Here is a 14802-nt window from a genome sequence, read left to right as displayed (position 1 = left end):
TGTGTGTTTGATTGGGCTGAATAGTGTAGAATTGAATTGAATTGCATTTACAGGTGGGCAGCAGAAACTGCCAGCTGTTGTTGTCAAAAATATTGCAGAAAAAGCGACGGACAACGTGATTTAGTCCGTCGCTTTTCTGGGATTTAATTTTTTTTAAAACCCAGAAAAGCGACGGACAACGTGGTTTAGTCCGTCGCTTTTCTGGGATTTTCAAAAATAAATTTTCCAGAAAAGCCACGGACTGCATGCCCTTTTAGAAATAAAAAAAAATGAAAATTAAAATAAAGCGACGGAGTCCGTCGCTTTTTTAAAAGAGACGTAGTCCGTCGCTTTTTGAAAAGTGACGCAGTCCGTCGTTTTTTGAAAAGTGACGCAGTCCGTCGCTTTTTGAAAAGCGTCTGGTTAAAAAGCGACGGAGGTGACTGCGTCGCTTTTCCGTCGATTTTGACCAAAAAAGCGACGCAGTCCGTCGCTTTTGGCCGTCGTTTTTTGACAATTTTTTAAGTAGTGTTAGTAGAACAGACGTATGAATCTTAAGGTGATACCTCACCACGAATGAAATTGTCCTATCATAATTTATTATTATGGTTTAAGTTACTTGAAATAATTGAAAATAGGTGCTACATTCTTTTTAAATAAATAAATAAATGTAGAAATGAGATAATCTTTTACGGAAATGTTATTAGAGTGAGTTAAAGTCTCATATTGGTTGAAGATTTAACGGTGGCATGTTTATGTGGACTTGGGTAATTTCCCTCATAAACTAGCTTTTGGAGTTAAGTATGCTCAAGTGTCATATCTTGACAAAATATTAAGATTAAATCTATTTTTGAATGAACTCCCGATCCATGCTCCAGTTGGACCTGTGCATAAATGGGGGGGGGGGTTAGAGTGGTTAAAATCCTACATTAATTGAAAAATATTGTCTGCTCATATGAACTTGAACAATCTCCTTTAGGAACGAACTTTTGATATTGAGTTATACTTAGTGCCATAAATTTACAAATCTTCCCCTTGTTTTCACATGTTTCAACACTCCCTTCGAAAGCATAAATAAACCACAAAAGAAAAACAATAGGAATGTATTTGAAAAAAGAAATTACATTCCTCCAAAAGAGAAAGCTATACAAAAAATAGAAAACCATTAAAATGGAACAACATTTGGATGGTTTGTCTCTAGAAAGTAGAAATCGATTCAACACCACCTCCTTGTTGTATAGGTTGGAGTTCACATTATGTTCCATGATGAGTGCTTTTCATTGTTGGGAGAAAATATAAGCATGAAGAGGTCCAAAGAATGGCACAAAACTTGCCCCAAAACAACATTGTAATTAGTGTCACCATTAGTATTGACATCCAAATAACGTTAGAAGTGTCATGCTTGTCTTCTCCACTAGTAAAGCTTCTCAATAACCCCTTTTTGCAAGAGGAATATTCCAACTTTTTGCACTTCTCCACCATCATCTTTGCCTAACATAAATACATTGCGAGTAAAATTTTATAAAACACACAAATTACTTAACTTTAGTGTAATCTAAATAAAATAGCCAAAAAAATACTCCCTCTGTCCCTAATTACTTGTCCATTTTTGAATTGACACACCTATTAAGAAAACAATGATTGACATAGTGAGTTTACCATTTTACCCCTATTAATTTATGATGTGAATGAATTAAAAAACTTAAGATTTTCAAGAAGTTCTACCTTTTTCAAAATAATTAATTGAGGGTACAATAGGGAAATTATTTTTGTCCTTTCTTGATTTGTCAAAATCGACAAGTAATTAGGTACAACTAAAAAAAAATGGACAAGTAATTAGAAACAAAAAGAAGTATCATCAAGAGCTAAATTATTAATGAGGGATTAATCACCTTAGCTATTAGAATTAATGTCTTGACCAAGTTTCTATGCAATACCAAAAATTATTTTTATCGTGTTCTCTCTTGTTAATTTAACATGCATATCTTTAAATATATATATATATTTTTTATTTTATATTTCAAATTTTAACATAAATAAAATATATTTTGAATTAAAATCTTTCAAATAAAACATTTAAAACACAATTTCTCTATTGAAATAATATTGATCGTAAAATACGCATCTTCTTTGTAATTTGACATCCAAAATACTTTTTGAATGACGGGCGAAAATTCGACTCAAATTTTTTTAAATATAATAAATTTTGACTGGAAAAAATTTGTACTAAATTCAAGTAACATATATCCAATTTTCTCTTCTCTTTATTTTATTTTTAAATTCTTTTCCAAAACATTCAAATTAGACTAAAAACAATTTGGGATGGGACAAAGTAACAAATGAAAAAACAAAATTTCAGAAGCATCAAGCAAGCACAATTGTTTTTACTAAAGGCAAGTAAAAAAAGTTTTACTAAAATTATGGAATTTAAAAAATATTTTAAAAACAAATATATAAAATAATTAATATCTTAATCATAATTAAGACTTAATTTTCATTTATTATATCTCCAATCTATGACATGTGTCTCTCATTCAAATAAAAATATAGGGAAAATGGAGAAAAAAGAAATAGAGAGGAACCTATCCAAAATTACTTAGTACAATCCAATTTTGTTCCACAAACTGGGTTTTTCTTTCATAAATAAATTAAAATCCATTTTTAATATCGATCATGGTAAAACATTAAACTATACTTTGAACTCCCTCTATATATGTTTCTGAACTTTTGAATTCCTTGATTAAATATGTATAGCTTAGAATACCCAATATAATTTTTCTGAACATTGAATTCCTAAATTAAATAAAGTATTTTTTATGTCTCAATTTATGTAATATTTTTCATTTTTTGAGAGTCATTTAAGTTTGATTGAAAATTTACATATGAAATTATCCTTTTTTAAATAAAATTTATATATTTATAAATTACGTAAAAAGTAGTATAAATCACAACAATCAAAATTTAAAATATTTAAAAGAAATATGACAAATCTACTGTAAAAATATAACTTTTTTGAATTTTAAAATTTAAAAAGTGTCAATGTGACAGAGGGAGTATGTTATAAATAAATTATTAGCAAAAACATATTGTTTATTGTTTACTACTCCCTCTTTCCAACAATACTTGTCCACTATTGAATTTACACACTTCATAAAAAATTATAAACAGAAAAATTATTTTACTGTATCACCTTTGATTATATAAAATTCAATGTCTTGAAAAATGTAACAGAGAAATGACTATAATTATTGATAAAAATAAATTAAGAACTAAATGTAAATTATCCATTGGTTTGATAAAGTGGTGGACAAGAATTGTTGGACATCTCATAATAGTATGGTGGACAACTATTGTTGGTAGGGGTGTACATAGGTCGATTAGGTTTGGTTTTTCATTAAAAAAAACATAAATCAATTATGTCGGTTTATTAAATCTAAAAACCTTATCAAACCACATAAAGTCGGGTTTTTCAGTTTCGGCATTAGTCAGTTCTTTCGGTTTTTCGATTTTTTACAACTATACGGTGTTTGAAAAAGAGATCAAATATATTTTCACTTACTTGTGTGATAAGCTAAAGTTAAAAAATGTTAAATGAATATAAATCTTCGAAAAAATGATAAAATTCACATAAGTACAAATATTTTTTTTTTAAATATCAATGTTCAGTATATTAAATTAATAAAATTAAAGGTTACAATCAAACTGAATACAAAACGAAATATTTACAAAGTTAATTATTAACTTTGAATTTGAAAAACTATAACAATATTATTGTAACTTCTGATCTTAATACAAAATAAAATATTTACAAAATTTTACAAGCCCAAATTTGAAATAATATATATAAACATTGAAAACTATAAACTAACTAAAATATATTAACAAAGTAGATTATAAATAATATTTTTTATCTATAAATAAAATAAAATTATATATTTATATTATGTTGATTTGATTTGAGTTCGATTTGACTTTTTTTCTTTGAATATCAAATCAAATCAAGAGTGGTCGTTTTTTTTTCCAACGCCAAACCACAAATTTTATTTTATTTTCGATTTGATTTGATTCATCAATTCGATTTGATTTGTACACCCTAATTGTTGGACGGATGGAATAATTTATAAAAGTGAACATACCTTGCTGTTATCGGTAACCGGCACGTAAAGGGTAGTTGAAATCGGAAGCTGCCGAAACTTGAACACATGAATTTCTTCTCTATTTTTGTTGATTGAAACTGTTTTCGCTGACGACCATTTTTTTCTGTGGAATTTGATAAAAGAGATGCAGGAACTGTTTTTCCTTTTAATTTTGACAGATTTCACTTTATCCTTTTCATGATCGGAAAATCCAAAGCAAGACAGAAAAAAACAACTTTTTTGGGTTAGAGCCATGGAAAATTGGTTCAGGCATGGAGGGATTACAAGAGTACAATGTCTTTGGCTCTATAGCCCAACTCATTATATCCCAACTTCTCTACACAAAATGGTTGTTAATTTTTTATATTTTAGATAACTTTCAACATTTCTCATCAAGTTATCTCAGGATTAGTTATGCTGAGATTAGCTATGCTGTAATAACTTATTCCATCATGTATATGGATAGTTTATCTCATCACTATGATACAAATGGTGAAATAAGTTATCTCAAACATGGCAACCAAACAAGCTATAAAAACTTTATTTCCTCACTATTTTCTTATTCCATCACTATTTATTTTTATTCCTCACACCAAACGACTCCTAATTATCCAATAATACTGTCCACTATATTATTATGGATTGTCTAATAATATTTATCCATTTTATGAAATTAATAAATAATTTTTATATTAATTTTTAATTTATTCTTATTATTAATTATAATCATTTTTCGATATTATACTTATTATATATTCAAAGGTTGATAACTTGATATATTAAAACTACACTTATATTTATAACTTCTTAAAAAATATCAAACTCAATAATGGACAAGTATTATTGAACCGAACACAAAGAATGACACTTTGGTTTGAGGGTGGGGAAGACGACGACTTAGACTTCGTGGCAGAGAATTCTTCAAACACGTTTTCACCGTCTAGCAATTCAATGCTTTCTAAATAATATAAATATAATCATATAATTATGCTAGTTGTCTATTTTGCTAACGCATCGACATGTTTACAATTTTATTACTTTCTCTGTCCCTAATTATTTGTTTATTTTATTTTTTTAGTTATTCCTATTACTTATTTACTTTGACAAATTAAGAAAGAATAAAATATTTTTACCTATTATATCCTCAATTAATTACTGTAAAAAAAGGTAAAACTTTTTTGAAAATTTTAAATTTTTAATTCATCCACTTCATAATTAATAAGGGTAAAATGATAAACTCATTATGTCAATAATTGTGTTCTTAATAAGTGTGTCAATTAAAAAATGGACAAGTAATTAGGGACAGAGGACCACATCCCATAAACTATAAAATGCCTAAGTTATAAGCTACTGCTTTTGTTTTATTTTCTCTATTAATGTCGCATTCAATATGCTCAATATATTTGAGAAAATCAAACAAATGGAATTGCACACGTTATTTGCTAGTCGGTTAGATTTATACATGTATTAATAATATATGGATTAATTATGAGTTTAATTATATTTATGAATTATTTTATGCAGGTATTAATAATATAGAAATCATTATGAGTGAATTCATGTATTATTTTATGCGGAAATTAGTTATACATGGATTAATTATTTCACATTTTATTCTACATAAAATAATTTATAGATTTCGTTCATAACTTATATATGTATTAGTTATATATCTGAGTATAACCTACTTTCTATCTACCTACCAAATGTAGTATGAGTTATAGAATTTTTTACCAAAATAAGTCATTATTAAAATCAAATCACCAAAATAATTTTTTTTTGAAATTTCACAAAACTAGTATAATTGTATTTCTCAGTAATGTTTTAGATTATATTTTATTCAAAAAAATTCAATAACAAAAAAGATAAAAAATCTGACGGAGTAAACAAATATAAAACGTTACTGTCAGTAACTATTTGCAACAAATTTTAAAGTGACAGAAAATAAATTACAATCACAAAAAAAGTATGAAGAAACATAATTTTATTCATCAAGATTGTGGGTACTATTATGTTGATCTGTTTGCAACAAATTTTAAAATGACAGAAAATAAATTACAATCACAAAAAAAGTATGAAGAAACATAATTTTATTCATCAAGATTGCGGGTACTATTATGTTGATCCCTTGATTCTTCTCTCATAAGATATTTATCCATAATTCAAGGGTCGTTTGTGGCGTATTTCCCGACTTAGGATGATTTGGACTTAATCTACATAATTTGAGGGCCATTAGTGGCGTATTTCTCAAACTATGATGATTTAGACTTGATCTACATAATTTGAGGGTTGTTAGTTGCGTATTTCTCAAACTAGGATGATTTGGACTTGATATTCGGAATTCGAGAGCCATTAGTGACGTATTTCTCGAATTAAGATGATTATAATTTGATCTCTTTATGAATATTTCATGAATTTGTGGAATATTTTAGATATTTGAGATGCCTTTTCAAGAGAATATAGTACCATTTATATAGATATGAACTAGGGTTTAGTGTTGAGTAGCCTCCAAGAATTCTAGTTGGATAATTGAACACACCCTGTAGAGTCCCAACTCAAATTGAATACATCTTATAGAGTCCTACAAAATTTCAATGTCTACAAATGTCCCCTGCTTCAAGGCTTGTTGAAGTGTAGACTTGATGAAACTCAAAGATGAGGCTTGAAGTACTCATTCTTCCACATTTGCAGCTTCAGATTTTTAGACTTTATTTAAGAGGGAAGAGATGAAGGGCAGATTTGGTCCCACTGAGCATGCTAATTTGTTTACAACAAATTTTAAACATATAGAAAATAAATCAACCACACAAATAAAATCTGAAGAAATATGAATGTTTTATTGATAATAGTACGAGTACAATTTTGTTCCCCCCTTGATTTTACTCTCCTAAGATTTAGGTTTGAATCATTTGAGATTTGACCTTGTGGGATACTATTGACAGATTCCACGAATAGAGTGAGATTGATTCAGCAGTGTATTGTGACTACCCAGGGTAGGCAAAAGAGCTATGAGGATAGGCATGTTCGTGAACCTTTGTTATTAGTAAGCGGGTTTTTCATAAAATGTTGTCCGCCAAGAGTGTGATGAGGTTTGGAAAGAAAGGAAAGTTTAGTCTTCGGTTTCTTGGCCCTTTTGAGATTTTGGAGAAGTATGAAGATATAGCCTATAAGTTGGTTTTACCTCCGAACCTTCTAGCAGTTCGTCTCGTGTTTTATGTTTCGATGCTTCAGCGATATCGTCATGATGATTTCCCTGTGATCCATTGGGACTCCGTTGCTTTGGATTAGGATTTGTCCTTTTATAAAGAGTTTGTTGTTATCTTGGATAGGAAGACTAGACAGTTGAGATCCAAGCATATTGATTCAATGAAAGTTCAATGGAAATACCAGCTTGTTGAGGAGGATACACGGGAGGTCGAGTTTGATATGCATCATATAGACACCTTCAACTTTTCACCAATTCGGGTACTTTATTTGTTTATTTTTGTTTCAAGACGAACGCATATTTTAGTGGTGGATGGTGTAATGTCTAATTTCGTGAGAAATTGCTTTTATGTGTGAAATGACCATTTTTCCATTCCCCTTAGTGTTATAATGCTTATTATGTGTGTGGGATATGGTTGACATGATTCTCGATGCGATCGAGTGAGCTTTTAGTGATTTTAAGCTTTTAATTTGAGTTATATTGAAATGGTTGACTTTGGTCAGGAATTTGTGATTCGAGCATCGGATGGTGATTCTGTCAGTTTCATTGAATTTGAAACGTCAAGTTTGGTCTAGTAGGGTGCTCAGTTAGAGTCTAGGACCTTAAGTTGTGATTTGGATATTTAGGTAAAAAGTTAAAATTTTGGCCTAAATGGATTCCGAGGTGGTATTTATGTAATGAAATATTTTTTGAATCCGACAATTCCATTGATTTTGAAACATGGTTTATTGAATTTGCACTATTGGTTCGTGTTTGTTGGATTTCGGGTGAGTTTCGAAAGTCATAAAAGATGTTTTAAAGATTGATGGTGCATACTTTTGGTGATGGAAAATGATTTTTAGCGGCGAAATCACTAAGTTAGAAATCTATTCGAACTCATTTCAGATTTTTGACAGTTTGGGAGTTAGAAAGGTCCGTTTGAGGTGATCTTTTATGCGTTTTTCTCTCATAATCATTGGGTATGCATTTCTAACCATATGTTACTTTTTTTCAATATCTCTTTCATATTTCATGATTTCTATCCACAAAGTGGAGATTTTAAACCTCGAAGTAAAAAATCAAAATTATTGATCTGAAGGTCGATTTGGAATGAGTTTTCATTGATTTTCGAAATTTAAGGTCCTTGTATTGTGGGTAAACTATTTTTTTACAAAGGTTTTCCAAATTTTTTCGTTTTTAACCGCATTTCAAATGAGATTATTTTGAGTTTTTCTCTTAAAGTTGAACAAATAATTTTTACTCAATTTCGACTCATTTTCACTTGGGTTTTCACCCATAGTCTCTTCACTTGATGAACATGAATTTCCAACAAAATTCTAGTTTTACCTTCTTCTTCTTTTTTATTTCGACGAGTTTTTAGGGTGATTTTAGATCAGATTCTAAACTTTAGCAATATGGGTATCGTTGGAACTCTTTTAACATGTAGATTTGATTCTTGGTAGTTATGAATCATTTAAGGACGGTGGATAGAGGAAACACATCAATTGAATGATTTCAAGTGACGTTTCAGCCATCGAGATAGGTTTGACTTATCTTTCTTTCAAATTATATTTGGTAGTTAACAATGCTTATAAACTAGACTATAGGATGAGATCGTAGCACGAGGCCGAAATATTAGCAAGTGATGAATATATATATATATATATATATATATTCATCCCGTGTGGGGGCTAATTGTTGTTATTACGCTCGTGTGAGGGCTTATTGTTGTTATTTCACCCATGTTGAGGCTTATTTGTGTTGTTTTGCCTGTTTGAGGGCCTTTTATATGTCATTTGCTTTGAGAGTTTGTGTTGATATTTTCACATGCTTTATATGAGATTGCCCGAGAGAGGGGTTTGAGTTGATTATTCTAGCATGTTTGACTGGAAATACCTGAGTTAGGGGCTTATCAGTTTTGAACTCTTTTAGGCATACATTGGATTGATTATGCCTTCATATTGGATTTGTTATGAGCATTCATCCTTATTATTGTTCATGGAAATTTGAGAACGTGAAAGTACTATCTTGAGAAAGAAAGTGAAACACCTTGAAAACCTTTGACCACGAGTTAGGTGGCAATGGGATGAGATATTGAGATTATGAGATTTTTGTATATGGACTATGAGTCCCCTATGGGTCCTTGTCTTGGGAGCTTAAGCTCGGCGAGGTGTATACGACGGGTTTTGTGACAACCTTGATTCCACCATAGCATTCTATCATTGCATTGCATTGGCTAGCCTTGTCTATTTGTGTAATTAACCTTTCTATATAAATTTTGTGTATAGCTTTACTTTACTCGCGTCGTTCATATATATACAATTGTGGCATCGATGCCGATGTTTGACCTTTTTGTATGCCGGTGGAATCGTTTCATAGTCTATTTTATAAATATTGGTATTCTACTTTACTCAGTCGGGCTAACCTAGTGAATATAAGTGAATTGTACTCACCCCTACTTCTGTAGCCTTTTGTTGTAGCTCTAGTATGACTGGTACTTGAGACGGCTGAATTGATTGTGCAATATTTGAGCTTTGAAGTTTTGGTGAGATCCTCGTTCAGATTATCATTCAAACTTCATCTTTCATTTCTGTCTTTATGCATATTTCAAAGACAACGGTTGAATTTTGAATTCAAATATTGTATTAGAATGCTCTTTAACACTTATGATACTAGGTTTTGGAAATTCTTTGCTGTATCTCAATTTTTCTTCTCTTATGGCCCGACTTTGTTGTAGAAGTCTCGTATGTGTACTTACCTTCTTTTTCGCAATATTTGATATAATTCTTAAGTTATATTATTCGGCTTACACACCGGGTTGGGTTTGGGATGTGTGTCATCATGACCTTGATTTTTGGGTTATGACTAAGACTGACAATTGGACAGGATCGGATCAACAGGACCGGTTTTATCGGAATCGGTACCGGAATCGGGACACGTTACCGGATTTATTTACCGGAACCGGATCTTACCGGAACCGGTTTTACCGGAAATTCCCCAAAGGTTCCACCCGGTCCCTTAGTTACCGGATAGGAACCGGTTTGGACCGGATCGAAACCGGTTCTTACCGGATCATTGTGTACCGGTATTTTTATTTTTTTTATTAACTTTAATTATTATATAATATTATATTATTAAAAAACTTCAATTTAAAACTTTAAACTTTAAAGTTTCAATTGAATTAAAGTTTAAAATTGACTTTAAAGTTTAAAGTTTAAAGTTTATATTGAAAATTTGAATTTAGTTTAAAATTGACTTTAAGTTTAAAGTTTATATTGAATTTAAAGTTTAAACCTTAAAATTCAATTTTATATTAAAGTTTAAACTAATATTAAAATAAATTGAAAATTAAATTTGTAAAATGTCTTGGATAGTTGGATTAAATATAAAAGACTATTTTAAAAGACATCAAGGCGAATAGCCGTATATTTATTCAATAAATAAACTGTACAATACAAATATTAGAAAGAGACAAAGAGTACATAATCTAGGTATTGAATATTAATTATTGTACTAAGTATTAACTACTAACTACTAACAATTGAAACTTTTTTTAAAATTTTTTCGTAACTTTTGTATCATTTCAAAAGAAACATTTTTTGGAACTTGTATTTGTCGTTCTTCTTCCATTGCTTCCATACCATCATCACTATTATCACCAAATATTTCATCTATTTCGTCTTCTATTTGGCTATTTAATTGTGGTAGTCCGGTATTTCTTCGGCATTGACTCAATCTCGAAACAACACCGATATTTCCAAACTATCCTTTGCTAATGAATATCGATGATCTCCAATCATAAATCTCGCCGCACTAAAGGCTTGCTCCGAAGCAACCGATGATGCTTGAATCGCTAGCACATCTCGAACAATCCTAGCAAGGGTCGGAAATTAATTTTCACGATTCTTCCACCATACTAATATTGGAGCTTGAAGTTGTCCTTCTTCATGCCTAATCTTTTCCCGTGCCTGATTAAAATATAAATCAAAATCATTATTAGTAGATGATTCAAGCTCAAGATAATCATCCATCCAATCATCCGTATCATCACTTCTAGGCCTACAAGATGGAGGTTCAACTATTGGAATATTTTTTTCCATAGATTTATATGTATTATATAACTCTCTAGCTTTTATATATATGCTACTTTTACAATCTTCAACACTAGGAGTTTCATCATCTTTAATTTCTAAATTTGCATAAATCTTTTCAACCATTCTTTCAACACCTTTTAATTTGTAATTTGGGTTGAAAGTAGTAGCAGTCAAATAGATTTGAGGAATAGGGAAAAAATATTTTTTGAATTTTTCAATCATAAAAACAAGGGAATTTTCAAATCGATCTTTTCCTTTATATTTTGCAAATTCAGATGAAATAGCACAAATATTTACTAAAACACAAGAAATAGTTGGATAATATTGACCAGAAGCAGCATTGTTGCTTTATAAAAAACACTTAAAAATTCAATAAGTTCTTTTGTATTTTCCCAATCTTCATAGCCAATTCTCAAATTCGGGTCCGCATTATGAGCATTAAAAACTAATTATACCGGCTCTTGATAAATATAAGCAACTTGAAGCATTTCAAATAAAGAATTCCATCTAGTGCATACTTCTTTTGGAACTTTTCTATATTCAAGTCCACATTCTTTACAACGATTTTTAAATTCTGTAATTCTAGCTTTTATTTTAGCTTTAAAAATCCAATTACAAGCAAGTCTAATTTTTTCACAAGAAATTCCAAATTGAGAAACACCATCCTTTACTATCAAATTATACACATGTGCGGCACACTTAATATGAAAAGAATCATTATCAATTGGACAAAGTCTACATTTTAAATAATCAATTGCTTTCAAATTATTAGAAGCATTATCTAAAGTGACACTCATTATTTTATCACATATTCCATAAAATTGTAAAACAAGGCCTATTTTTGTTGCTATATAAGCACCGGTTTTAGTTTCTTCAACATATTTATATCCTAATATTCGTTTTTGCATGTTCCATTCATGGTCAATCCAATGGACAGTAATTGTAAAATAATCATTACCATTAGGACTACGTCCCATATCAGAAGTAATAGATAATCTACCATCATAATAAGCAAATAAACAACGAAGAAAATGACAATATTCTTTTTGATATTTAAAAAGATCACTTTTAATTGTACTTCTTGGAATACCTTCATAATCTGGGTTATACAATTCCCGAATATACTGAATAAAACCAGGATGGGAAGGAAATGAAAAAGACAAACCACAAACAGCAACCATTTTAGCTAATTCTCTACGATCTTTTTCTTTACTATATGTGCGGTGTGTGCTTCGGCTAGCCGGGATAGTCATATTTAATTCACTTTGAACCATATTAGAACCTCCAACTCCCATAGAATTTTCAGGTATGGGTATTCCATTTCTATTAGCCCTTTCTATATCATCTAGGCGAGCAAATTCTTTATTACACTTTCTCAAATGTGTTCTTAGTCGTCCCGTTCCCCCTTGTGTACCCGTAGTTACATGTTTCATGATCAATTTACATTTCGTACAAGTAACAGTAGTTTTTTCCTCATTTTGTACCAAAAATTTCCATACTAAAGATCTTTTAACACGTACAACGGTCTTTGAAAAAGTAGGTAAAGAGGGGACTTCATCTTGTTCCGGTAATTCGGTAGCCGGACTAGTAGGGGTAGGGGTCTCATCATCTTCCTCATTTATTTCTACTTCCTCATCTAATTCTTCCTCAAAATTAGTAAAACATCTATTTAAAGTTTCATGATCTACTTCATTTTCGGAATTAAATTCAATAGGTCGTGAGTCTCGTGTAAAAGAAGTTTCATCAACATGAGTATAATCATTAGTATTAATTCTAAATCTAGGAGGTGGCAAATTTTTAGAATTAGAACTACTTCCTCCTCCCCTATTATTTTTTCTTTCCGACATTGGTCTTTTACCACTATATTTTTCAAAATTCATGTTCAAGTTTAAAATAATTAATATTATGAAAAACAAGCAAAGATAATATAACAAAAAAATAAAATAACTTAATTAAAAAACAAATAAAAAATCATATAACCAAAGCCGAAATTGAGAGATGCCAATTGAAGCTTCCGATTTACTTCAAATAAATCTCCGAAATTCGAACTCCAAGTCAATATCACAAAATAATAATTATGAATTTATGAGAGATTGAAAATTAAGAGATTTTATAAGATGTTAATGAAACAGTTTGTGAATTTGTGATTTAAATGAAAAAATATGGGTATATTTATAGTGTTAAGGGGTTAGAGAGGGGTGGGGGCTGTTTTGAGCCGTTTTGGGCCCCAGCCCAACGGCTAAAAGGGCCCACCGACTATATAACGTTCAAATTAAAAAAAAAAAAAAATTAATTGACCGTTGAACCGGATCAACTGGACCGGAACTGGTTCTTACCGAACCGGATCAATCGGATAAAAAATTGGGTTCCGTTTTGGGACCGGTTCCGGTACCTATAAGACCGGTTCCTTACCGGTTCAACCGGTACCGGACCGGAAAAAATCCTGTCCAATTGCCAGCCTTAGTTATGACACACCAAAATTCAAAGATAAGTTCTATAGAGTGGTCGTTAGACCGACTTTATTATTAGGGCGGAGTGTTGGCCTATCAAAAACTCTCATGTTTAGAAGAGACATGTTGCGGAGTAAGACGTTGAAGTGGATGTGTGGTCATATTAGGAGTGATAAGGTTAGAAATGAGGATCTTTATAATAAGGTGGGAGTAACCTCCGTGGTAGACAAGATGATAGAAGCAAGATTGAGATGATTTGGACATATGAAGAGGAGATTCTTAGATGTACCAGTGAGGAGGTGCGAGAGGTTGATTATATAGGGTACAAAGTGGAAGAGGTAGACCGAAAAAGTATTGGAGAGAGGTGATAAGACAGGACTCAGCTTCAAGTTACCAAGAACCTAATCCTAGGTAAGAGAGTGTGGAGGACACATATTAGAGTAGAAGGTTTATATGTAGTGTAATGTTGTCTTGCTTAGAATGGATGGTATCTGGCATTGTCATTATCATAGTTCTTGTTTTGATATTTCGTTTATCGTACTATTGTTATTGTTACTTAGTATGTTTTCGTCATTTTCTTTATCTTCTTTATACCTGAATTTATTGCACTTGAGGATATAGTCTTTCAAAAACAACTGCTCTACCTCTACGAAGTAGTAATAAGTCATCCGTACATTCTACTCTCCCCAAACTCTACTCGTGTAATTTCACCAATTATGTTGTTATATATTCAAAGGAGCAAATTTTAAGGTTACTACGTTTTTAATTATTATGGCCATCCTTGGAAGATTCAAAAATCTACCAAAAATTCAACTAACCCAAAACTGAACTTGAAAAAATCACACTAATCCAAGCTTATTTGGATTATAATTCTTCCATCCAAAAATCAAAAAATTTGAATTATATCTTAAATGGCCCAGACACACATCCCAGTTATTAAGTCATTTTCGCAGTTAACC

At 30.8% G+C, this 14802-nt stretch overlaps 1 protein-coding gene across 1 annotated transcript; it reads right to left on the bottom strand.

Annotated features, from left to right (window-relative positions):
- Positions 1–963: 963 nt before the first annotated feature.
- On the bottom strand, positions 964–4442 carry LOC102601181 (uncharacterized). The gene is made up of 2 exons (XM_006354909.2): positions 4116–4442; positions 964–1470 (listed from the first exon to the last, which is right to left on the bottom strand). Exons 1-2 carry the CDS (start codon positions 4368–4370, stop codon positions 1234–1236), a joined length of 492 nt encoding a protein of 163 aa, XP_006354971.1. The 5' UTR covers positions 4371–4442; the 3' UTR covers positions 964–1233.
- Positions 4443–14802: the final 10360 nt, after the last annotated feature.

The sequence above is a fragment of the Solanum tuberosum genome, unplaced genomic scaffold (genome assembly GCF_000226075.1).
Source record: "Solanum tuberosum cultivar DM 1-3 516 R44 unplaced genomic scaffold, SolTub_3.0 scf00183, whole genome shotgun sequence".
In the NCBI taxonomy this organism is placed as follows: domain Eukaryota; kingdom Viridiplantae; phylum Streptophyta; class Magnoliopsida; order Solanales; family Solanaceae; genus Solanum; species Solanum tuberosum.
The sequence above is the reverse complement of the archived record's forward strand: the minus strand, read 5'-3'. Positions and strand labels throughout refer to the sequence as shown.

Bases quoted from the DNA above. Each gene is read 5' to 3' on its own strand.
- LOC102601181 (XM_006354909.2), bottom strand. From the start codon at position 4,370: ATGGCTCTAACCCAAAAAAGTTGTTTTTTTCTGTCTTGCTTTGGATTT. The intron at 1,471-4,115 runs GTATGTTCACTT...TATTTATGTTAG, and splicing joins CGGTTACCGATAACAGCAAG to GCAAAGATGATGGTGGAGAA.